Below are 25,564 nucleotides of genomic sequence, written 5' to 3'. Positions count from 1 at the left end.
GCACCTCCTCTTGTCGCACAGGCTCTAAACTGAGGGTTTCAGTAGTTGTGGTGCATGGGCTTAGTTGCCCATGGCACGTGGGATCTTCCCCAACCAGGACTCAATCCCTGTCCCCTGCATCGACAGGCAGATTTTTAGCCACTGGACCACCAGGGCAGTCCGATTAAATATACTCTCATCTTAGCCAGTCCTGATCACACAGAGAACTCTTTTCTCAGGGTTCCTTTCCCATAAACTTTCTATAACTCCCTCCCCCTCCTCCAATATTCAGACTTTGTCTTATGCTTTCCCTCTTTTTTAAAGCTTTTTACTTTATTTTCCCTTAACAAAATGCATTCCCACTCCTTATGCTTTAAAAAATTTTTTCCTTACATATGAAGATGTTTTCCTTATTTATTTTAGTAGTTTTGGTACATATGGGGCTTCCCTGATGGCTCAGACAATAAAGAATCTGCCTGCAATGGAGGAGACTCAAGTTCGATCCTTGAGTCGGGGATGCATTGAACCAGGGGCTCCTACATTGCAGGCAGATTCTTTGACCATCTGAGCCACCAGGGAAGCCTTAGAAACCTTAATTTCTAGCGAAAACAAAGAAGTAAGCAATTGTAAACTGTTTGTCACACCAGCAATTTCAAATACATTTCATAATGTATAATGTATTTTTACATGTATTATTAGAAATAATTTGTTTCTAGAAACATACATTTCCTCATAGCATAATTTCTCTTTTTCTGAATATGGTATAAGCCATTTCCAGTAGACCCAAGCATCTTCAGGTGTTTGTAATAAGAAGACAAGCTCGAGGGGCCTGAGGGTGGGGATTGTCTGGGTGACCCAACCAAAGAACTAATCCAGGGTGGAGACCAGAAACAAAGGATGTTGAACACATCTTCATATCTTGCCATCTGTACATATTCTTTGGTGAGGTGTCTGTTTAGGTCTTTTGTCCATTTTTAAATTGGGCCATTTATTTTATTACTGGTGAGTTCTAAGAGTTCTTTGTATAGTTTGGGTTATAGTCTTTCATCGAAAACATCTTTTGTAAGTGTTTTCTTCCAGTCTATGCCTTGTCTTCTCGTCCTCTTGACATAGTTCTTTGCAGAGCAGAAGTTTTAAATTTTTTCCCTTCAGTTTTATTGACATGAAGTTGACATTGTTGTTGTTTAGTTGCTCACTTGTGTCCGACTCTTTGTAACCCTATGGACCACAGCCCGCCAGGCCTCTCTGTCCATGGAATTCTCCAGGCATGAACACTGGAGGGGGGTTGCCATGCCCTCCTCCAGGGAATTTCCTGACCCAGGGATTGAACCCGCGTCTCTTACTTACATCTCCTGCACTGGTAGGCAGTTTCTTTACCACTAGTGCTACCTGGGAAGCCCCCCAGCAGGCTAGGTGCTGGTAAAATAGTTTCTTCTGAGGGCAGGCCTTGTTCAGAAAAGAGTGCTCTGGTGTATTTCAAGTGGCCCCTTTCCCCCTCCTCTACCTAAAGCATGAGGGGACTTTTCTTTAGTGTGCAGCGTGGACCTGGTAGAGTCCCTGGAGGTAACACTCACGGAAGTGTGGGAGCCCCCTATGACGAGGTCCCCCTGGATCTTCTAACTCTCAGACTTGCCCACACAAAGCTTCCAGCAATTTGTTGATCTGTTCTTACCCAGGCACTGGTCCCCTCGAGGTTTCTGCTTCTCTCTGGGGTTGTTTTTGATGATGAAAAGGGAGAGGGCTGGTCTCAGGTATCAGTCAAAATTCCTGAAACTTGTGAAGCCATCAAAGAGGAAGGGTGGGGCCTGGAAGGACCCGGACACAGGAAAGGTTGGTCCTGATGGGAAGGACAGCTGCTGGGAATTTGCTGGATTGTTCTCTTCCTTTCCATCACACAGGAAGCACAAATAAAAACCGAGATGACCCCTCCTCAGATAGGCTTTCCTGACCGCTGATCTAAAGTGGCCTGTCTCTCTTCTACCTGTACCTCTCATCACTGTTTAGCATAATGTGTATGTGTGTGTGTTAGCTGCTCAGTCATGCCTGACTCTTTGTGACCCTATGGACTGTAGCCCACCAGGTTCCTCTGGATCTTCCCCACCCAGGGATAGGACCTGGGTCTCCCGCATTGCAGGCAGATTCTTTACCATCTGAGCCACCAGGGAAGCCTGTTTAGCACACTCTGGTGTGTTTGTTTGTTAGGGTTCATTGTCCTTCTCCCAACACCAGAGCAGGCACTCTGTAGAGCAGAGAGCTGCTCCTACCTCAGCACACAGAGCAACACCTAGCACACAGTAAATGTTTGTTGAACGACTGAATGAGAGGCCAGAGGCTAAGAACCAGGTTCCCTTCTCCCCTGGTGTCTCAAGACTCCACTCATGGAGGAGATGAGTTTCTGGCTAGACAGGCTCCAAGCCAGGTCCCTCCCCCTGGGCAGCCTTGCCTGACTGGCTGACCATCTGAGCACTTAGCCGCGATGACTGCAAAGTCAGCCTCCATGTCACAGGTGAGGATGTCCCCATTTCGTATGTACCTCTTCATGGCCTCCTTGACTTTGTCCATCCCAAGCTTGTTGTCTTTGTCACCAACTCCTGGAGGTGACACCCAGTCAGGGAACAGGATTAGGTAAAATGATGGGTGGTTGTGGGGCAGGGCAGCTCCTTCCCATGTGCCTCAGGGTGGGGAAAGGGGTTGGCCTGGATATATTTCAGACAACCAGGAGATGCTGTACTTCTTCCATAATTCTAGAAACTTCTCTAGTTAAAGACAAGTTGAAGGCTCAGTGACAACCTAGAGGGGTGGAATTGTCGCAGTGGAAAAGAAAAAAGAGGAATGAGTTTTCTCTTTCCCTTTACTGAAAACAAAGAGGATAAAAAGAACAGTGAGTGAGCAGGACTGAACAGTCCTGCTGTTAACTCTGCATGTCTGTAACTAAGTTTGCTTTTCTGTCCCCTAACTCTGTAGGAGCGACATTTTGCACCTATTTTTCCTTTGACTCTATGCTAGATACATCTTGCATCTGACGTTTACCCTTACAACACCCTTCCCCTTGTAGTTACATATCAGAAAGGAGGTCACAGAGCCACTGGACTGCCAGACTCAATTACTGGGTTACTGATTCCAGCCTGACTGTCTTTGAAACAATACAAGAGGAAGAAACCAAGATCCTAATACCTTTGTTGCTCATCACTGACTCCTGACTGCGAGCCCTCATCTTATATCAGCCCCTAGACTCCTCGTGGGGGTTGGAGGGGACAGTTCTGGAGGTATGAGCCTACTGGGTTCCCCTCTCCACCAGTTGAGAATTAAAGCCACCTTTCTATTTCCTCCAAACTCTGTCTCTGTAATTTTTACTTGGCTTTGGTGGGCAGAGAAAGCCAAGATTTGGGCCAGTAACAGGATGGGGTAGGAGGTGGCAGGGAGGTTCAAGAGGGAGGGGACATATACACACACCGATGGCTGATTCATGGTGATGTACGGCAGAAACCAACACAATGTGAAGCAATTATCCTTCAATTAAAAATTAAGGGTGGTGGGAGGGGGGATCGGGATGGGGAATACTTGTAAATCCATGGCTGATTCATGTCAATGTATGGCAAAAACCACTACAATATTGTAAAGTAATTAGCCTCCAACTAATAAAAATAAATGGGAAAAAAAATAAAAAATTAAAAAAAAAATTAAACAAAGACAAGTTGATGGACTACCCTGGTGGTCCAGTGGTTAAGAATCCACCTGAATGCAGGCAACATGGGTTCGATCCCTGGTCTGGGAAGATTCCACATGCCTCGGGGCTACAGTTTCTAAGCCTGAGCACCAACTACTGAAGCCTGCACCATTGGAGCCTGTGCTTAGTAAGGAGAAGCCATTGCAACGAGAAACCCACGCACCGTTAACTCAAGAGTAGCCCCTGCTCACCGCAACTAGATAAAGCCCATGCACAGCAGTGAAGACCCAAGTGCAGCCAAAAATTAATTAATTAATAAAAAATGAGTAGAGGTTTGGAACTCCGCAGTGTGGCTGTATCCCCTTTAGATCACATTCTCCCGTCACTGATGGAGTGCCCTCTATGCTGAAGGAGCCAGGTCCATGGGAAATGGTGACACCCAGGACTTGGTCTCCTCTCTAGTGGATCCTGCACTGGGTGGGGCCACAAGACCCTGAGTCCCATTAGTTTGACCAGACAGCATTCCATTTGCAGACGGGAACTGGCATAGGTTGTTAAGTCAATTCTGTAATTAAAAGGCTTCTGTCTCAAGTATGTGAAATGTATGTGTGTCAGTTAATTTTAATTTACACCAGATGGGCGCCTGGTTAATATGTAAAGTAGCCTGATCAGAAATTCACACCCCACGGGTGGCCGGTTAGCATTTGAAAGAGACCACAATTGAAAGACCCATCTGATAGGCACCAGAAGGTTTGTTAATTAGCATAATAAATGCTAGAATAGATATGTCAGAATAAGTAAGCGTTAGAAATTATTTAATTCATTGGTGAAATAAATGGTGTTCAAGATAGGTGAACTGGCTAAAAATAATTGCCTAATAATAAATGGCTAAAAATAATTCCCAGGCAATGCCACTTTTGCCAGAAAATGAAAAAATCTATTAATAACAAGCCCTGTAGCCTGTACCCTTTCAGGTGGATCCCTAGGAACACCATCTGGTCCTGCGTCCAGGTATTTCTGGAGGATTCTGTAGACTAGAGGTCAGCTGATCCTGCCTCCAGAAGGTGGTTGCAGCTGCCTCTAGATAACTGTTCACCAAGGTGCTTGTGGCTCAGACAGTAAGGAATCTGCCCACAATGGAGGAGACCTGGGTTCGATTCCTGGGTCGAGAAGATCCCCTGGAGAAGGGAATGGCAACCCACTCCAGTATTCTTGCCTGGAAAATTCCATGGATGAAGGAGCCTGGCGAGCTATAGTAGATGGGCTCATAAAGAGTCAGACACGGCTAAACACACAGATCCAGCGTAAATTCAAAATTAACCCCTCCTGGTTACCAGTGCCTCAAGGACAGATGGTCCGCCCCCCGCACCCCCTCCCACCACCACCCCCAACCTGTTGTAGGATGGGTTTTTATGTCTGTTTCTACAACTATGTGGAAGAACCACCAGAGGCGAGAATTCGCTGTGTGATGGTGGAGAGAGGTCTGGAGCCAGCTCACCAGGGGCTTCAGAGACCTGGTAACTTGTGGTCGTTGTGAATGACCAGGCGCCTCAGGTCCACACCCTGAGGAATTTTCTCAGAACAGTTTTCTAGATCCACAACAGCCCATTGAACGAAAGAAAGTAACAACACAGCATTGGTATCTTGTCTGTTCCTGTCTCTGCCCTTCAGCGTCTTAAATTCATCTTGTTCACTCCTGAGGTCTGTCCCGTCTGTGCCCTTGATCTCCTCACTCCACGGGGTCTCTGAGAAGGACAGGGCCCAGGTAGTGAGTGGGAGGTGGGTGTCCTCATTCTCAGTTGAGTGCGATTCCATGACAAGGCAACTGCCTGTGGAGCTGAGGAATCGGGGTGTTGATGGAATGGAGGAGAGAAAGGATCACCCCGGGGAGGGGTAGTGGGCCGAGCAGGGGGCTGGGCAGCCACAGGAGGGGCCGGGGATCCTGAGGCCAAGAGAAGGGTCCACAAAGTCGTTAGCTTGGGAGCGCCAACAGCCGGCTTCACCTGCTTCCTCCTGGATCTTGGGGGCCTTATTAGGGGGAATCACACAGATCCAGGGGGCCATTAAGTGAGGGCTCCTTTGGACCCTCTGGGTCCCTTCCAATGCAGAATCTCCTTCCCCCCATCCTACCCTGGGAGGCTTCCCCCAGGCCTCAGGTCCTCGCCCACCCGGCCCTAAGAGGCAGGAAAGGAGGAAGCCAGTTTCGCTGTGGGCACCACACCCAAGGCCTCTTCTGGGAAAGACCTGGGAGACTGGCAGAAATTTTCTACCCAGCCAGGAAGGCTTTCATTGTCTCATCAAAACCTCAAAAAGCCAAAGGCAACTAATGAGTCTGGGAAACACTCAGAACTGTTTGAATGCAGAGAACAAGTAAATATGGAACGACAAACACGCCTTAATTGCCCCCACAGGCTGATTTCCACCCCAGGGGAGGCACGCTGGTGTTCCAGTTACATCAAGCCTTTCAGAAATTCATAAAGGTAACCTGATCCCATGAAGTATGTCAGTCTGACCCCTACTCCTAATTAACTAGGGAACTGTGAGACACCACCCTAGGCCTTACTTTTGGAAACTTCCTTACCTACAGATTTATGTATTTATTTATTCTGTTAAATAAGTATTTGAAGATTTTTTTTTATCATAAAGTTTAATTATGGTTCAGAAAAAATTGAGTGAATAACCTTCTCTGAAAAATATATTGACTCTGTAGACTGCAGTTACTTGGGGCGGGGAGGGTAGACGGCAGCTGATAAGTTAAATTACCCTATTTTCTATTCTTAAAATGACAAGAAGTCCCACATCCAGTCTGATTATAGAGATGCATGTGCCCCAAATGGCTGAGAATAAATACAACAAGAAAGGCAGAAGCTGTAAAGCTAAGGGCATGCAACAGGCTCTAAGAGAAAGTCTCAGAAATACCCAGAGTGGCAACAAGGAACCTTTGGCTGGAGTCTGAAGTTCTTTTTAGTCGTCTTTGTCTTTCGCTCCATGCTTAAGGATGCGCGTGAACTCGATGTAATTGAAATTCCCCTTTTTGTCAATAGGTGCTTCTCTGTACAGCGCGTCCACTTCCTCATCTGTAAACCGGTCTCCCATTGTGGTCAGCAGTTCTCTCAGGTAATCCTCCTGAATGGTGCCAGTTGCTTCTTCGTCAAAGCAAGCGAAAGCATTTCTGGTGACATCTTCTGGATCTGTTCCATTTAACTTTTCACCAAACATCGTGAGAAACATGGTAAAATTTATGGGACCTGGAGCCTCATTCATCATGGCATCCAGATACTCATCAGTTGGATTTTTTCCCAGGGAAGCAAGCATGTCATGCAAGTCTTCCTTGTCGATGAACCCGTCCCTGTTCTGGTCGATCATGTTGAAGGCCTCCTTGAACTCCTGAATCTGGGACTGGTCAAACATGGCGAACACGTTGGAGGTCGCGCGCTGGGGGCGCTTCTTGGTGGTCTTGGTCTTTGCTCTTTTGCTCGACATGGTGGCAGTTAAATCCCTAACTCTGCCGCGAGAATCCGAGAGTTTCTGGAACCTCCTCGCTGCCCCAGCTGCCGCTACCAACTCCCTTCCACTCCCAGAGACTGTACAAACGGACACTTCCGGCCCTGAAGATTTTTTTTATGTGGACCATTTTTAACATTCTTATTGAATTTGTTACAATATTGTTTCTCTTTTGTGTTGGTTTTCTGGCCATGAGGCATGCGGGGTCTTAGCTCCCCAACCAGAGATCAAACTCACACCCCGTGCATTGAAAGGCAAAGTCATAACCACTGGACCACGAGGGAAGTCCCATACAGGTTTTAAAAGTGGCTTAATCAATACAATTTTTTATGAAACCTCTTTGAATACTATAAAGTTCTATACAAACACAAATGATCACATTATTACATTATGAGCTATCAAAATATCACACTGATCATAAATTTAAAATATCCTTAAAATTAATATACTTCATAAGATGACATGGAACACATATGGTGCATTCATCTTGTATGACTGAAATAATATGCCAGGCCTTGATTTTAGTAGTCATTATTATTAGTTTTGATGCTTTAGAGTTGGACAAATAGAATATGCTCGGTTAAACGTCATTTCCCTTTCCTGCTCTTGTAAACACTGAATTTCAGAGTCGTTATTGCCTATACCGACCAGAATAAACAAAGACCCTTTCTGGAGTGGAAAACAATGGTCCCATATAACTCCTTCCTGTCATTTGTTCAACAGTCAATAAAAAAGGGATTTCGTGCTGACATTTTCTTGTCAAATTCTCAGTGCTCCTTGCTTACCAGTTGACGAGATTCCAGGAATCTTGTGTGCACTAAGGAAAAGGTCATCAATAGGGTCCCCCAAGTGCTCAACGTTCCTCTTCCTCGCATTGTAGTAGTGGCAGCCCTTTCCACGTGCTCAAAAGCCACCAGATGGTCAAACCTGCCAGGGGGGCAAGGGCACAGGGTCCTTGTGGAGAGCCAGGTGCCTGGCAGGATCACACTTTCCTGTGTTTGTGCATGAAGGGCCCTTCTTTCTTTTTTTATTCCTGCAGAACTTGGTTGAACCTCCACTGTGTGCCAGAGCCTGTGCTGGGTGTTTCCCTATCAGATCAATTTGAGAAACAGCATCAGAATCTTTAGCACTGCGTTAGAGTCAGAGACTGTGAGAGCAGGGAGGCTGGCGGTCAGGGTCACCGTGGTGGACGCTGCTGGTACCACACCCAGGTCTCTGTTAACCAGCAGGGCAGCCAAAACCCAGTGGGGTGAGTGTTGGCTGCTACTGGCCCATTGTTGCCCTCTTCCAGGATCTTGTTCACTTTACAGACACAGAAGAGACTAAATTGTTTCAGTCATGTCTGACTCTTTGTGACCTTATGGACCGTAGCCCGCCAGGCTCCTCTGTCCATGGGATTCTCCAGGCAAGAATACTGGAGTTGGTTGCCATTCCTTACTCTTGGGGATCTTCCTGACCCAAGGATCAAACCCGCATCTCTTACATCTCCTGATTCGGCAGGCAGGTTCTCTATTACTAGTACCACCTGTGAAGCCCTCAAAACAGACGAAAAAGGAATTGAAATGGAAGACAGATGACTGTAATACAAGATAAACTTTTTTAGATAGAAGGAGAGAGAGGAAGAAGGGGCACAGATGTGACAGTGGTCAAGAAAGTGGGTTGTGGAATCAGATTGTGTAGGTTCTAGGTCCTGATGCCGCTGGCCTTGGGTGAGTAGTTAAACACTTGAACCTTCAGTTTCTGCATAGGCAAGATGACCTAACAATAGTACCTGCCTCATACAGTGTCGAAAGGGTTAGGTGAGAAAACGTATGAGAGCGTAGACCTCCACACCTACCCAGGGCTCAGTGTTAGTGGTTGTGGCTTCTATCACGATTAGGAGAAAGACTGTTTTAATCATCTAAGAACATGAAAATTGGACTTTTATATCTCTTTAAATACCCCCATGATGGAATTCTTTAAAATCTTAACTGCTATGGAAAACGGTACAGAGATTACTCAAAAAACCCATATGATCCAACAGTTCCACTTCTGGGTACAGATGCCAGGGTATTCTTTGAAACCCCAAAGAATTGAAAGCTGAGTTTCAAAGAAGTATTGATGCACCTGTAGCAGCATGATTCACATTAAGCAGAAGGTGGATTCTATCCACATGTACACTAATGGATGAACAAATAAGCAGAATTGGTCTGTACATACAAAGGACCATTATTCATCCTTAAAGAGGAAGGGAATTCTGACATGTCATTCATTTCACTTCAGTTCAGTCACTCAGTCGTGTCCGACTCTTTGCAACCCCATGGACTGCAGTACACCAGGCTTCCCTGTCCATCACCAACTCCCAGAGCTTGCTCAAAGTCATGTCCATCGAGTTGGTATGCCATCCAACCATCTCATCCTCTGTCATCTCCTTCTCCTCCTGCCTTCAATATTTCCCAGCATCAGGGTCTTTTCTAAGGAGTCAGTTATTTGTATCAGGTGGCCAGAGTATTGGAGCTTCAGCTTCAGCATCAGTCCTTCTAATGACTATTCAGACTGATTTCCTTTAGGATGAACTGGTTGGATCTCCTTGCAATCCAAGGAACTCTCAACAGTCTTCAACACCACAGTTCAAAAGCATCAGTTCTTCAGTACTCATCTTTCTTTATGGTCCAACTCTCACATCCACACAAGACTACTGGAAAAACCATAGCTTTGACTAGACGGCCCTTTTTCGGCAAAGTAATGTCTCTGCTATTTAATGTGCTGTCTAGGTTGGTCATAGCTTTTCTTCTAAGGAGCAAGCGTCTTTTAATTTCATGGCTGCAGTCACCATCTGCAGTGATTTTGGAGCCCAAGAAAATAAAGTCTGTCACTGTTTCCATTCTATTTGCCATGAGGTGATGGGATTAGATGCCATGATCTTTGTTTTTTGATTGGTGAAAGTTTTAAGCCAGCTTTTTCACTCTCCTCTTTCACTTTCATCAAGAGGCTCTTCAGTTCCTCTTTGCTTTCTGCCATAAGCATGGTGTCATCTGTATGTCTGAGGTCTGGCAATCTTGATTCCAGCTTGTGCTTCATCCAGCCCAGCATTTCTCATGATGTACTCTTCATATAAGTTAAATAAGCAGGGTGACAATATACAGCCTTGACACACTCCTTTCTCAATTTGGAACCAGTCTGTTCTTCCATGTCTGGTTCTAACTGTTGCTTCTTGACCTGCATACAGCTTTCCCAGGAGGCAGGTATGGTGTAACATGCATGAATTTTGAGGATATTTTGCTAAGTGAAATAAGCAAGTCACCAAAATGACAAACACTGGATGATTTCACTTATGTGGGAGACTAAAATAGTCAAATTCTTGGAGACACAAAGTACGATGGTGGTTTCCAGGGACTGGCGGGAGGGGGGTTATTCCTTAATGGGGATAGAGTTCCAGTTTGGGAAGATGGAAAAGTTCAAGAGATGGATGGTGGTGACAGTTCACAACAATGTGAATATACCTTATTATCACTGAACCACACACTAAAAAATAGCTAAAGATTTACATTATGCTTGTTTCATCAGTAACACAATATAAAAAAGTCTGACCTCTGAGTGCTTTTTTCTGGATATGTTTAAAAGAACAAAATTGGGCTTCCCTGGTGGTGGCTCAGTGGTAAAGAATCTGCCTTCCAATTGCAGGGGACACAGGTTCTATCCCTGGTCCAGGAAGATCCCACATGCCGCAAGACACTATGCCGGTGAGCCGCAACTACTGAAGCCTGTGCACCTAAGCCAGTGCTCCGCAAGAGGGGAAACCACTGCAGTGAAAAGCCCCCGCACTGCAACTGGAGAGTAGCCTCCACTTGCTGTGACCGCCAAAGGCTCTTGAGCAACGAAGACCCAGAACCGCCACTAAAAAAATACGAAAACAAAATCTACATGCCTGTCCATGTCCTTGTGTTGTGCTGGAAGATGGTGTATCATGTATGCTTGGATGGCAGGCCACAGAGTAGGTGTTAGAACGTGGTCCTGAGGCTACATGTCCAGTGTTGGAAAAGGCAGCCCCTTTTTCTGAGAAGCAGAAACAGGAAGAGGAAGGAGCTCTGACCCTGAATTCTGGCTAGACTTACATCAATGGTGATGAAAAGGCAGTTCAGAACAGGAGCTCCAGTTGAGATGAATATATCTTCTGTTCTGGACTTTCCCTTCGGGGAACTCGTTTCATATCACGTGAAGGTGGATTGATGTGTTTAGGCCATAAGTGGGAAGTTACTACACTTATAGGCCATAAGTGGGAAGATTACTACAGTGGGAAGTAATCGAGTCCTGGGAAGCCTGCTTCCTGGGAGGAGTTAATGCATTTTGTCCAAAAAAAGCGAAATCCTCTCTCCCCACTATCAGATCGGGCTCACCTCCCTCCACTGGGCAAACAGAGCAACACTGGTATTATCTGGCATCGGGGTCCGACCCAGGAGAATTTTCTAGTTTCGCTCTGAGTTGCCAGAGCTTTGATTGTATGCCAACAATTTGGAGAGTATAAGCATTTCTAATATACATCACGGGCTTCCCAGATTGTGCTGGTGGTAAAGAACCCACCTGCCAATGCAGGAGACACGGGTTTGGTCCCTGGATTGAGAAGATCCCCCAAAGATGGAAATGGCAACCCACTCTAGTATTCCTGCCTGGAAAATCCCATGGACAGAGGACCCTGGCTGGTTACAGTCCATGAGATTGCAAAGAGTCAGACACAAGTGAGCACGCACAAGCATGCAGGAAAGAGCATATAATTAAGAAGTATTTTTCAAGGTATCTGACCACTGGACAGTGAAAAAATACACAAAGTTTCACCAGAGAGTACTTACCATTACTACACAAGCAATACAATGATATTTCTATTTCATTTTCCAAAGGTGTTGGTTAACCCCCACTGAAATGATTTCACTTCTCTCTAATGGGTCATAACTCAGTTTGAGAAACTGCTAGTCTTTTTTAAAATAATTTTCCTATTTTCTCCATTTATTAGCCACCTTTCAGAGACTTGAGATTTCCAGAGATCCTCTGCAAAGCCCCTAGACACCTTGAACACTCCCCACCTGCACTTCCCCGGTGCCTCATTGATGAGTCTGGCCCATCAGAACCCTGGGCTCCTGGCTGTGTCCTCTCTGGAGGGCTGAGGTGTGCAGATATTTTGTTGTCAAAGTTAACAGCACCTGGGCTTCTCCTCTGTCACCCACTTAAACTGGGATGAGACACACATGCCTGGGTGACTTGGGGTCCCTGTCTCTGCACAGAAACGCCTGAGCATCTCCTACTGATCTGCCCTGGTAAGTTAATATTTGGATCGACCTCTTTAGAACGCTTTGAAAATAAAGGCAAAGGGTGGAGCCATCAGCGCTAGTGTTACATTAGGGGAACACTGGCTTTTCAAGAGCTTCTTCAGAAAGCATCATTACCTTTACTGAATGACGTCAACCTGTAGAGTACTTTGCTAGGTAAGCCAAGATTTGACACGGAGAACACTTAAGTTTACTTTTCTTGTTGTTCAGTCACTTAGTCGTGTCCAACTCTTTGCGACCCCCATGGACTGCAGCACACCAGGCTTCCCCGTCCTTCACTATCTCCTGAGTTAGCTCAAACTCATGTCCATTGAATCGATGATTCCATCCAACCATCTTATTCTCTGTTGCCCCCTTCTCTTCCTGCCCTCAATCTTTCCCAGCATCAGGGTTTTTTCCAATGCTGCTGCTGCTAAGTCGCTTCAGTCGTGTCTGACTCTGTGCGACCCCATAGACGGCAGCCCACCAGGCTCCCCCGTCCCTGGGATTCTCCAGGCAAGGACACTGGAGTGGGTTGCCATTTTCTTCTTCAATACACGAAAGTGAAAAGTGAAAGTGAAGTCGCTCAGTTGTGTCCGACCTTCAGTGACCCCATGGACTGCAGCCTACCAAGCTCCTCTGTCCATGGGATTTTCCAGGCAAGAGTACTGGAGTGGGTTGCCGTTTCCTTCTCCAATGAGTCGACTCATAAACATTTACTTTTAGTCCTGAGTAAACCCTAGAATTGGCCAGCATGTAAGTGGAGTCAGGCTAGTGTCACCAGTCTTGCGAATGAGCAAAGATGCTGCATACAGAGAGCCATGTGATCAAAGGTCTATTCTGACCCACTGCTGTTGTGCGTGCCAGGGACACTTTTAGGTGCCCATGGTGACAGAGAGCCAGCCCTCTACTAAGTATGTGACATCCATGCTCCCGATTAATTCTCAAAACAATTATGTATAAGAACTATTATTTCCCTCATTTTACAGAGAAGGAAAACTGAGGCTCAGAAATGCTAAATAATTTGAGCAAAGTCAAGTATGTAGGTTGGCATCATGACTCTAGTTCCCAACTTAAGTTCTCATCTGCTCCATAGCCCTACCCCCTGACTATCTTCAGGGAAGTTCAAGAAAATAGAGGAAAAGTCTCAGAGTCTGGTCTTGAGTTAGCTGCTGGCATCAAAGTGATTTCCAAAGTGAACTTGACTCTTAAAAATAGCACACTTTCTAATTATAATAATAAGACATGTGGTTGTAGAATATGTGGAACACACACACAAATACCAAAATAAAATAAAGTAGATAAGGGTTTTTGTTCACTAAACCCCTCATAGCTGTTTGGGGCAGGATCTCTGTGCATTTGCTGGTCCAGGATAAAGTTTTGTCCAGCCTGAGCTTGTGAGGGCCTGGGACGGGAGAATGGACCCAGTACTCATGGTCCCGCTGGTTCTACAGGAGCTCCTGAACTGCTCCATGGCCCAGCAGCGGTGCCAAGGGGCAGTCTGGGGGAGATCTGGTCACCTACATAAGCTCCATCACCAGCCCCTCACCTCCTCACATGAAGCCAACCCAAACAAGCATGTTGTCTATGTTCAAACCATATGGCTGGGACTTCCTTGGTGGCTCAGTGGTAGAGAATCCATCTGCCAGTGTAGGAGACACCGGTTCGACCCCTGAGCCAGGAAGATCCCACATACTGCAGAGCAACTAAACCTGTGGGCCACAACTCTTGAGCCTGTTCTCTAGAGCCTGGGAGCCACGACTACCGAAGCCCGTGCGCTCTTGAGCCCGTGCTGTGCAACAAAAGAAGCCACTGCGATAAGGAGCCTGCACACCGCAACTAGAGAAAAGCCAGAGCAAAGCAACAAAGACCCAGCACAGCCAAAAAAATAAATTAAAATTATATAGAAAAACCCATATGGCCTTGAGACACCTGCTTCCCACCCCAGCTCCCCCATGTCATCACCCCAAGCCATTTGGGAGCTGTCGCTGCCACTCCAGTGAGTCGATGGGACAGGCTGAGGGTGAGGAAGTCAGATCACTGTCAGAGATCCTAAAGTGCCCCCTCTTCAGCACCTCCCCGCTTCTAGAGGGGAAGACAAGGAGGCCGGTCCGTCCATCAGGGGATACTCACAAGGCTCATTCCAGTAGTATGTGTGACATGACACCCCGGGGGGTGAGGGGCAGTCATGATGAGTCGGAAAGACCCAGCTCCTCTGTGTGCTGTGAGGGGGAGCCTGTTGGCCTGGCAAGAGGGCTGAGCAGAGCCAAACAACAGTTCCTGGCTGTGTGACCTTGGGCAAGTCATGGAACCTCTCTGAGCTTCGGTTCCCCCTCTGCAGAATAGGGTGTATCATGCCCAGTCCCAGGACTGCTGTGGACCCAGCGGTGTGCTGTGTGTGAAGCACTGGGCTGGGGGCCTGGCAAAAAGCAGGTGCTGAGTAAAGCCTGGCTCTTTGTTTCTTTGACATTGAACAGAGGATACAGGATACTAGTAAGACAGGGAACCAGAGAGCTTTACAGGATAGGGAACATAACATATCCCCAAGGGGGCCACACAGAGATAAAGAACTCTGGGCAAGGAAGTTCAGGGCAAGACTAAGCTGCAAAGAATCGATGTATCACTTTATCTCCAAGCCGGGAATCAATGACTGAGCATTCTTCTTTACACATCTCCCAGGCTTCAGTTCTAAAAAGATAGGAAATCATTGTCATTAAAAGCTCAAATTGCTTCCACTTTCTCCATCCACATGAAACAAAAATTCTGCAAAATCGCATACAGTCAATTCCAAGTTCGAAGCCACTTCGGTCTTGCCACTGGGCAAGACCCAGTTCTGAGCTGAGGTCCAGCTTGAGGCTTGGCGGTCAGGTGAACAGGAGGGCAGAGTGACATCTGAGAAAGTGGGCAGCTGAAACCACCCCCCCCCCCGTCAAATGGAAGGGAACCCCCCTACCCCCGCCCCGCTGGCCTGTGAAGCAGTGGGCGCAGCCAGCCAGCCCTTCTCCTCGGTGACAACAGAGTCCTTAGTTTTCCTCCTCCTTCAGTGCTTCTCAGAGGAAGGCCCCCCCTCTCTTCCTCTCGACCCGGGTATGGAGTGTCCCAGGGTGCCATCAGGGTCCTGCTCTCAGCCTCCACTCATTTCCTCCAAGATCTCATCTAGCATCTTGACTTTGAAGCCATCAATATGCCAACCGCTCTACAGTTTCTCTTTTCAGCCCAGACGGCTCTCCTGAACTTGACTCGTAGATATGACTGCCTGCTGCCTTTCCCACTTGCAAGTCTAATAGGTACCCACACTTACAGTTACCTGAACTCAACTTGCACTCTTTTAAAAATTTTTTAAAATTATAATTGTGGTAAAATGCATAACATATAATTTACCATCTTATCTATTTTTAAGAGTATGTTCTCTGGCATTAAGGACTTTCACATCATTGTGCAATATCACCATCATCGATCCCCAGAACTTTTACATCTTCCCAAACTGAAGCCCTGAACCCACTAAACACTACCTCCCATGCCCAGTCCCCACCCCGAGTCCCCAGCAACCGCTATTCTACTTTTTGTCCCTGTGATCTTAATTACTCTGTGTGGGCTTCCCTGGTGGCCCAGATGGTAGAGAATCTGCCTGCAATGCCAGGTTCAATCCCTGGGTCGGGAAGATCCCCTGGAGAAGGAAATGGCAACCCACTCCATTATCCTTGCCTGAGAAATCCCATGGGCAGAGGAGCCTGGTGGGCCGCAGTCCATGGGGTCCCAAAGAGTCTGACACGACTGAGCGACTAACAACAATATTCTCAGGGTTCCTTGTGCTGGAGCATGTGTCAGAATTTCCTTCCCTTTTAAAAAGACATTTATTTCCCTTTCTTTTCAACTTTTTTTTTTTTTTCCATTTTTTGGCTGAGCCACACAGCATGTGGGATATCAGTTCCCTGACTAGGGATTGAACCCTTTGCATTGTAAGCACAATCTTGACCACTGGACCACCAGAGAAGTCCCTACCTTATTAAGGCTGCCTAATATTCCATTGTTTGTATAGACCAATTGTGTTTACCCATTCATTTGTTAATGGACGCTTGGGGCATTTCCACCTTTTGCCTATTGTGAACACTACAGCTGGGTGTGCAAATGGGTATGGAAATGTCTATTTGAGTCCCTGCTTTCAGTTCTTTTGGGTATATACCCAGAAGAGGAGTTACTGAATCATACGGTATTTCTATTTTTAATTTTTTGAGGAACTACCATACTGTTTTCCACAGCGGCCGCCCCTTTCACACCCCCACCAACACCACACAAGTTCAGGCTTGCTCCATAGTCTTCCCCATCCCAGTTCACAGCAACTCCATCCTCTCAGCAACCCTGCCTGAACCTCCCAGCAATCTCCATTCTCCGGTCTCACCCCTGCCTCCAACACAGCTAGAAATCAAAAGTCTACCTTCAAAAACAGAGACCAATCTGGCTACTTCTCACCACCTCCACTCATACCATTCGTCTCTCTGGGGTCCCCTGAAACCAGAGTCTGAGACAAAGACTTGGGTATAGGTGGTTTATTTGAGAGACGAGCCCAGGAGGGAGCAGGGACTGTGAGGACAGGAAGGAGGGAAAGCCTACAGGAGGGTTCATGCATTTCCAAGCTCACTGCTCCAGGCTACGGGGTCTCAGTTCCTCCGGGGTCCTAGTTCCTCCGGGGTCTCAGTTCCTCCGGGATCAGCATGTCTCCCAAAGTTGGGGAGGTGGGTCATGACTCTCACCCACCACAGGTTGGGGGGCCCTGGCGGCATTAGCCCCCACACTTCCTGGCAGGGTGAATCCCCCAAGGGCGCAGGTCTGGTCAGGTCAGTGTGACTCAGAGCTTGCAGCGCAGCTGTGGCTGAAATCACCAGGGAACAGAAGGACTGGCCACAGGGCACCCATCTCATCTCCGGCTTGCAGCAACCCGGCCCATCTCCTGTCCCTCCCCTCGGCCCTGCGGCCACCCGGGGATCCTTTAGAACCTAAGCTGGCACCACCCTCCTCCACCCTGTGGCTCCAGGGCAGCCCAGCTATTTACAGTGGCCCTCAAGTCCCTCCCCCATCTGACCCTGTGACCTCTGCCCTCCATCCACTCCTCTCCTCCTCTTCCGCTCCAGGCCGGTCGTCTGCCTGCTGTCTTGTCTTAAGCCTGCCAGGCCTCTACTCTCCCTGATGGCCATTGTCACAGCCAGGGACACTCTTCCTGCAGCTGGCCCAGGCCTCGCTTCTGCATCCCCTTCAAGGAGGCACCCTCTCCAGGAGGTCTTCCCTGACCCTCTTGTTTAAGAAAGCAGCCCACCCCCCAATCCCACCCCATGGCCTATCGATCCCCATTCTCCTGGTCCTGATCCACTTTCCCCCATAGTGTCTCAACTTTTAACACTCTATGTACACACTGTATTCTTTTCCTATGCTGTTTATGGTCTCCTTTAGAATATATGGGGTTCCCTGGTGGCTCAGAGGTTAAAGCGTCTGCCTACAATGCAGGAGACCTGGGTTCGATTCCTGGGTCAGGAAGATCCCCTGGAGAAGGAACTGGCAACCTACTCCAGTATTCTTGCCTGGAGAATCCCATGGACGGAGAAGCCTGGTGGGCTACAGTCCACAGGGTCGCAAAGAGTCGGACACGGCTGAGTGACTTCACTTTAGAATATATACTCCATGAGGGCAGGAAGGTTGTCAGTCTGGTTCAGCCATGGGTCTCGAGAGCCTTAAATAGTGCCTGGCACATAGTAGGTACTCAATACCTACTTGTTGTATGAAATGGACTATGCATGTCCAGACACAGCCTTTCTGCAGCTTCTAATGTAGCAGGGAAAAGGAGACCAAGCCAGTCAATCCTAAAGGAAATCAGTCCTGAATACTCATTTGGAAAGACTGTTGCTGAAGCTGAAGCTGAAGCTCCAATACTTTGGCCACACGATGCAAAGAGCTGACTCATTAGAAAAGACCCTGATGTGAGAAAGATTGAAGGTAGGAGGAGAAGGGGACGACAGAGGATGAGATGGTTGGATGGCATCATCAACTTAACGGATATGAGTTTGAGCAAATTCTGGGAGATGGTGAAAGACAGGGAAGCCTGGTGTGCCGCAGTCCATGGGGCCTCAAGGAGTCGGTTACGACTGAGTGACTGAACAGGAAGAAGAGCAGTGAATGCAGCAGGTGCTTCAGGATATGCTTAATGGGTGGGAGTCCTTTTCAGAGGCTAAGAGGACAGAAGTACTTCTCTGAAAGATGCATTTTGAATGGATACAGAGAGACAGGTAGTGGGAAGCAGGTTGGAGGCACCAGGCCCCCAGCTGCTGCCCGAGGGTCACTGCAGAAAGGAGAGTGATGAGCGGCAGCTGTCCACCCTGCAGCCGAGGTGGTCCCAGCACACAGACACCAGCATCCCAGCCCCACAAGGGCAGTACTCTCGGCCCAGATGCCCACCTGGGTGCTCCGGGAACCTGGGCAGCTTGGGGCAACCCACCCATCTGGGCCTTGTGCCCTGGTTGGCTCAGTCTTTTGACCCCTCTATCCTCGACTATTCTACCACCTAACTTGGGGGTCTAGGGCTGTCCCGGGTTGCCGAGTGTCCTCTGCAGGTCACCCCTGCCTCTCATAGGGCGGCACGTGCACAGGTGGGATCATGGAGTCTGGTGGACCTGGGTTCAAATTCCAGCTCATCATCCCCACCTGGGTAAATCACCTGGACCTCTCAGAGTCTCAGTCTCTTCATCTGTAAAATGGGGACGAAAGTGAAGTGAAAGTCGCCTCACTTGTATCTGACTCTTAATGACCGCATGGACTGTAGCCCGCTAGGCTCATCAGTCCATGGGATTCTCCAGGCGAGAACACTGGAGTGGGTTGCCATGCCCTTCTGCAGGGGATCTTCCCGACCCAGGGATCAAACCCATGTCTCTTATGTCTCCTGCATTGGCAGGAGGGTTCTTTACCACTAGTGCCACATGGGAAGCCCAAAATGGGGTAATACAATTTATATCAAAGAGGTGTTCTGAGTGTCAAGGAAAACGCCCCATGTCAAGGCCATAGCACTGTGCCTGGTGCCGGGCGGAAGTTCCACAAACGCTGATTCCCTCCACCTCCACCCACAAAGGCTTGTCTGTGTTGAGGGACCCTGTCTTCTCACTTCACCCTGCTCGGCAGCCTCATCAACAAGCTTCTTGTGCAAACTCAAGGCTCTCTGGTTGACGACCATGGAGGCCCGCTTCTCCAAGGCCTGCAGGAAGGCGGTGGTGAGGAGCACAGAATGGACGTGGGACCATGCCTGGGAGGTCCGCAGCAGCTCACCTGGATGGCTCACCAATCTCCCCACTGCCTGAAATGACACAAAAACGAAATACAGTAAGTCCCCTACATTCGAACGTTATGGTTGCGAGCTTTCAAAGACGCGAACGCATATTCCGTCTATGTCTGGCGTGAATGAACATTGCAGCCTGCCCTCCATCTCCTATTGTTAACGATCCTTTAGCTCCACCATCTCCCACCTCCTCTTCCTCCTCAGTCAGTACCTCTTCTTGCCTATTCACTCGATGCCAGCACCTGTATGCCAGCTGTTTACAGGACTAGTGTACGGTAAGATTAAAAATGTTTATTTTTTGTTTGTTTTTTTAATGTATTACTTGCGTGAAAAGCTTTATAAACCTATTATTACAGTACAGTACTGAATAGCTGTTTGCGTTAACTGGGTACCTAGGCTAACGTTGCTGGACTTACGAACAAATTGGACTTATGAACACACTCTTGGAACAGAACTTGTTCGTATGTAGGAGACTTACCGTAAAATCACAAAATCAGGCAGTGTTCCAAGTAGACTCTTATGTGAACACTTACTCGGTTTTTTCTTGGTTTGCAAAGTGGATTTGGGGATGGGGCAGACTCCTCCTGGTCCAGTCGAGAATGATCACTGGGTAAGGGGCCCACCAGCCTCTCTTTTAGTTAAGCGTGGCCTCGAGACTGGGATTCCCAGGTGGCACTGGTGGTAAAGAGCCCACCTGCTTAATGCAGGAGACCTAAGAGATGTGGTTTTGCTCCCTGGGTTGGGAAGACGCCCTGGAGGAGGGCATGGCAATCCACTCCATTATTCTTACCTGGAGAATCCTCATGGACAGAGGAGCCTGGCAGGCTACAGTCCATAGGGTCGAAAAAAATCGGACACCACTGAAACGACTTAGCATGTATGCATGGCCTCAAGACCAGATTCTCTCCTGGAGACACTCAGAGAGCTGTGGGAAGGGGGCGTGGGTAGAGTCACGTGGCCTCCTCCCTGCCTGGCCACACACACAGTTCCAGGCTCTCCTCCAAGCTCCCACCTCTTCCGGGGACTGGGATGTTGACAACTAGCGCCCCCTGGGGGTTTCAGGACGAGATGCAGAGCTGCTGGGTCCCGGAGTGACCGGAATCAGTTCCCCTTCCTGCTGAGCTAGAACACTCACCCTGCAGGACCCACCCTGGAGGACCCGCCCTGGACTCTTGGCGTGAGAGGCACACATTTTTGCTGTGTTTGCACAAAGCCTTTTGGGAATCATTTGTTAGAGCTGTTTAGCAAACTGTGACCCAAACAGCTGGCTTCACAGGTGGCTCAGTGGAAAAGAGTCCGCCTGCAATGGACAAGATGCAGGTTCACTCCCTGGGTCAGGAAGACCCTCTGGAGAAGGAAACCGAAACCCACTCCAGTATTCTTGCCTGGGAAAGTCCATGGACAGAGGAGCCTGGTGGGCTACAGTCCACAGGATTGCAAAAGAGTCAGACACGACTGAACGACTAACCAACAACAATCCATACAGGGAACACAGAAGGAGAAAGGGAAGCAGGGCTGTCTCAGTTGGGGAGTCCCCCAAACCAGACCCTAAGACAAGGCCTTGAGCGCATGAATTTCAGTGGGGAGTGAGTCCAGGAAAGAAGTCAGAAGGTGGAAGAAGGTGAAAAGCCACCGAAGGATGTGTGAGTGAGTGAGTTAAATCTGAAGGCAACTGGGGCTTGATCCTGCTTGAAATCTTCCAAGAAACTGTGTGGTACCTTAGCCAGTCCGTGGGGATGGTCCTGCCGGAGGACAGAGAGACTGGGCTATATGCACCACCTCCATCCCTACTGGGTGAAGGCTGCCTCTCAGGGTGTGGATGCCCGGCTTTTTTGGCTGTGCCTGCCCTGCTGGAGGAGCAGAGAGGCCTGAGGCCCAGGTGGGAAGCCCATGTGCTGGGAGCACCCACTGCAGCTGCAGTGAACCCAGGGGTTCGGGCAGGGCAATAGCTGCATGTTACAGATGTCACTGTGGCTGCCAAGCCAGTCCCAGAAGGCAGCACAGCCTCCAGAGGCTCATCACACACCACGGTGCCTTTGTCTACGCTCAGGACACCTCGGGGCATATCTGTGCTGTGGAAGGAGGCAATGTGACTTAGAACTCCCACCCACCCCAGCAGAGGCTGATAGAAAGGGGAGGGACCTGAGGAACCAAGTGGGCTTGCATTCAAGGTGCATGGACAACGTGGAGGAACACAGGGTGTGGATCCTGGTTATAGAGGAGCAGCTCCAGGTTCAGCATCTGGAAACTCACACATTCAAGTCCAGGCACTGACGCTTCACGGCTCTGTGACCCTGGCCTCATCCCTGGGCAGCTGTTCAATCCTGGCCTCATCCCTAGACTGCTCTGAATGTCGGTTTTCCTACATGGAGCTAGAGAGTGCTCCAGGTGAAGAAAGACTGTGAGGCCAGGGCCCCTCACATACTGCCCGAGGGAGTGGAAATGGGAACATTTTCCTGGAGGGTGATTCATACCTTAGAGTGTACATTCCACTGGAGCCAGCAATTCACTTCCAGGAATTTATCCTACTAAAGTGCTCATGGGTATTTATTCTAATAAAGTGCTCATGGGTATGCAAATGTGGTCATAAAGTTGGTCTCTGCAGCACTGTTTGTGGTGTCAAACAATCTGCTATTAATAAAATGGTAGACCATTCATGAAATAGCATTCTGTGCAAACATTATGAAGGATGTTGTGGAGACTGCTTAATGATATAGAAGGATGTTTAAAATATATTTAAAAGGGATAGAAGAAAGTTCTAAAATAGGATCACAGTATGATTCCACTACGGAAATGGCAACTCACTCCAGTGTTCTTGCCTGGGAAATCCCATGGACAGAGGAGCCTGGTGGGCTACAGTCCGTGGGGTCACAAAGAGTTGGACACGACTTAGTGACTAAACAATAACAACAATGATTCCTATATATACATACATACATGTATATATATGTGTGTGTGTGTATATATAGAGAGAGACACACATACATATATATAGTGGTTCCCTGGTGGCTCAGACGGTAAAGAATTTCCCTGCAATGCAGGAGACCTGGGTTCAATCCCTGGGTCAGGAGGATCCCCTGGAGAAGGAAATGGCAACCCACTCCAGTATTCTTGCCTGGGAAATCCCCTGGACAGAGGAGCCTGGCAGGCTGGATTCCATATTCCATAGGGTCGCAAAGAGTCAGACGTGACTGAGTGACTAACACACAACACACATATAAAGGATCATATTATAGGGTCAAGACTGAAGAAAAAGATTTTAAGGACAAACATAAAATAATGGTTATTTAATGGTTACTATTAACAAATAATAATGTTAATAATGATTAATCGTGATGGGATCCTAGTAATCTTTGTTGCCTTGTTTCTTTCATGGTTCTGATATTTCTACAATAAACATGGATTAATGTTTCTTCCCATTGTTGATAAGTGGGGAGAAGAATATAACATTTTAAGGGAAAAAAATGGGAACATAGCCCCTTTCATAGGATGTGGTGAGCGCCAATAGAGAGAATAGGGAACTTGAACCTTGTCAGCTTGAAAGCAAACCCTCCACCTATGATGATGTTATTATTAATACAAACAACACGATGATCAACCCAGCACTTCTTCATCTTCTCCAGACACCTCAAATGCCAGCCAACGTCCTCTCAAAAATGACTGAGTGGCTCTATTATTATGCCGAGCGACTAGGGTTCAGTACACGGCCATCAATCTTACGTCTGCTTATTTAATACAGTGGGAATCAGGAGGCTCTGTTGTTCTTGAGGATTAAAGATGTTCCTTAAAAGTCAATATTGGCACATCCGGACAGTCATTAATCTGCCTCTCCCCCGAGCCTCCCTCAAGACTTGACGCACCGTCTGCACAAGCGCTGAGGGGGCTGCTGTGGACGACCTCCCGGATCGTTTGTATTAAGCAGCCGGAGCCCTGGGTCTGCGGTGAATTTACTTCCCAGTTACTTTTTTTAAAAAATCTGAGCCAATGGCAGAATTAGGAATACATCTTCCCTCGTGACACTTGTAGTGAGCAGGAGGGCCATCAGCTTGGATGAGAATGTTGGTGAGAGAGCAAGCGCTGCAGATTTTCTAAATGTATTCACCCAGAAGGCCAACTATGTCAGAGACTCTGTGTCTACGCAGCCACGAGCAGTCACCTCTCTGTATGCATGAGTCCTGAGAGGTGTATTTGGGGCACGTATCCCACATTTACTGTGCTTTTGTATGTAAAGGAAACTGTGTTCTCCGCAGAATGAATGAATGAACAACCTAACAAATGGACAAGCAAGAAACTATGCCCTGTGACTTCACAGGAAGCTTTGTTATTGCAGACCCCTTGTAACTGGGGGGGCAACCTTGGCTTCCAGGCCCAGAGAAGAGAGCAGACATCTTATTTTGGGGGACTTACTTTTTAAAATTTAAATTTTATTTATTTTTAATCGGAGGGTAATTGCTTTGCAATATTGGGTTGGTTTCTGCCATATATCGACGTGAATCAGCCAGAGGTACACATATGTCCCCTCGCTCTTGACCCTCCCTCCCACCTCCCACCCCATCCCACCCCTCTAGGTTGTCACAGAGCACTGCACGCGAGCTGCCTGCAGCATACAGCAAATTTCCCCTGGCCGTCTGACTTTACATACGGTAATGCACATGTTTCAATGCTACTCTCTCAATTCATCCTACCCTCTCTTTCCCCCACTGTGTCCACAAGCCTGTCCTCTAGAGAGCAGACGTTTTTAAGGCTGGCCTGCACTGTCGGATTCTGGGCAAGTGCTGGCCAACAGCAAAGGGCACTCTGGCTGACCACTCCACAGCCCGGCACAGGCATGGTCTCTCTAAGTGGCTGCCACCCTACCACCACCATGGTCGGCTCTGCCTGGGTCCTGGGAGCCTGGCCCGGACGATCAAATTCCCCAGCTGGCTTCACCACTCTGCTCTCCACAGGGCCCTCATCACCATCAAGCACGTATCTGTTCAGGAAACAGGTGTCAGGTGGGCCAGCAGGGAGGTCACCAGTGCCTTCTCCAAACATTCAAAGTGCAAAAAACTCGCAGTTCTGGAACCACAGCCCACAAGAAGGTACAGAAGAAGAAATGAGGTGTGAGCCAAGAGGATTCTTTTCACTGCCCAGGCAAGACTGTGACACAGCATTTAGACTTCGATTCCAATGTTGTTGTTCTTCAGTCGCTGAGTTGGGTCCAACTCTTTGAGACCCCATGAACTGTAGCATGCCAGGCTTCCCTGTCCTTCAGTATCTCCCAGAGTTTGCTCAAACTCATGTCCACTGAGTCAGTGATGCTATCAAAGCATCTCATCCTCTGCCGCCCTTTTTTCCTTTTGCTTTCAATCTTTCCCAGCATCAGGGTCTTTTCCAATGAGTCAGTTCTTTGTATCAGGTGGCCAAAGTATTGGAGCTTCAGCTTCAGGATCAGTCCTTCCAATGAATATTCAGGACTGATTTCCTTTAGGGTGGACTGGTTTGATCTCCTTGCAGTCCAAGGGACTCTCAAGAGTCTTCTCCACCACAGTTCAAAAGCATCTATTCTTTGGGCTCAGCTTTCTTTACGGTCCAACTCTCACATTCATACATGACTACTGGAAAAACCATAGCTTTGACTAGATGGACCTTTGTTGAAAAGGATGTCTTTGCTTTTTAATATGCAATATTTGATACCTATTGATCATGGGCCTTGGAGTCAGTGGGCATGGGTTCAAGTTCTGCCTCAACCATCTAGGTATGTGGACTTGGGTAAATTTATTAGCCTTATATGCCTTAGTTTCCTCGTCTGTTAAAGGAGGTTAATAATAGCTGCCTCAT

At 47.9% G+C, this 25,564-nt stretch overlaps 2 protein-coding genes across 2 annotated transcripts in view; both read right to left on the bottom strand.

Annotated features, from left to right (window-relative positions):
- Positions 1–25,564, bottom strand: part of DGLUCY (D-glutamate cyclase) — a 53,352-nt gene that overhangs the window by 5,708 nt on the left and 22,080 nt on the right. Inside the window, 7 exon segments of the mRNA XM_043921562.1 lie at positions 2,436–2,570; positions 7,936–8,034; positions 8,037–8,077; positions 12,374–12,473; positions 19,579–19,762; positions 20,535–20,588; positions 24,602–24,716. Of these exon segments, the coding sequence (XP_043777497.1) occupies positions 2,436–2,570; positions 7,936–8,034; positions 8,037–8,077; positions 12,374–12,473; positions 19,579–19,762; positions 20,535–20,588; positions 24,602–24,716 (728 nt within the window).
- LOC122706665 (myosin regulatory light polypeptide 9-like) lies at positions 6,320–7,249 on the bottom strand. The gene has a single exon (XM_043922042.1). It carries the CDS (start codon positions 7,127–7,129, stop codon positions 6,611–6,613), a length of 519 nt encoding a protein of 172 aa, XP_043777977.1. The 5' UTR covers positions 7,130–7,249; the 3' UTR covers positions 6,320–6,610.

The sequence above is a fragment of the Cervus elaphus genome, chromosome 13, assembly GCF_910594005.1.
Source record: "Cervus elaphus chromosome 13, mCerEla1.1, whole genome shotgun sequence".
NCBI lineage: Eukaryota > Metazoa > Chordata > Mammalia > Artiodactyla > Cervidae > Cervus > Cervus elaphus.
Note: the sequence above shows the minus strand (reverse complement) of the source record. Positions and strands in the feature narration are given on the sequence as shown.

What these genes read in the sequence shown, in the direction of transcription:
- LOC122706665 (XM_043922042.1), bottom strand. Translation starts at nt 7,129, where the DNA reads ATGTCGAGCAAAAGAGCAAAGACCAAGACCACCAAGAAGCGCCCCCAG.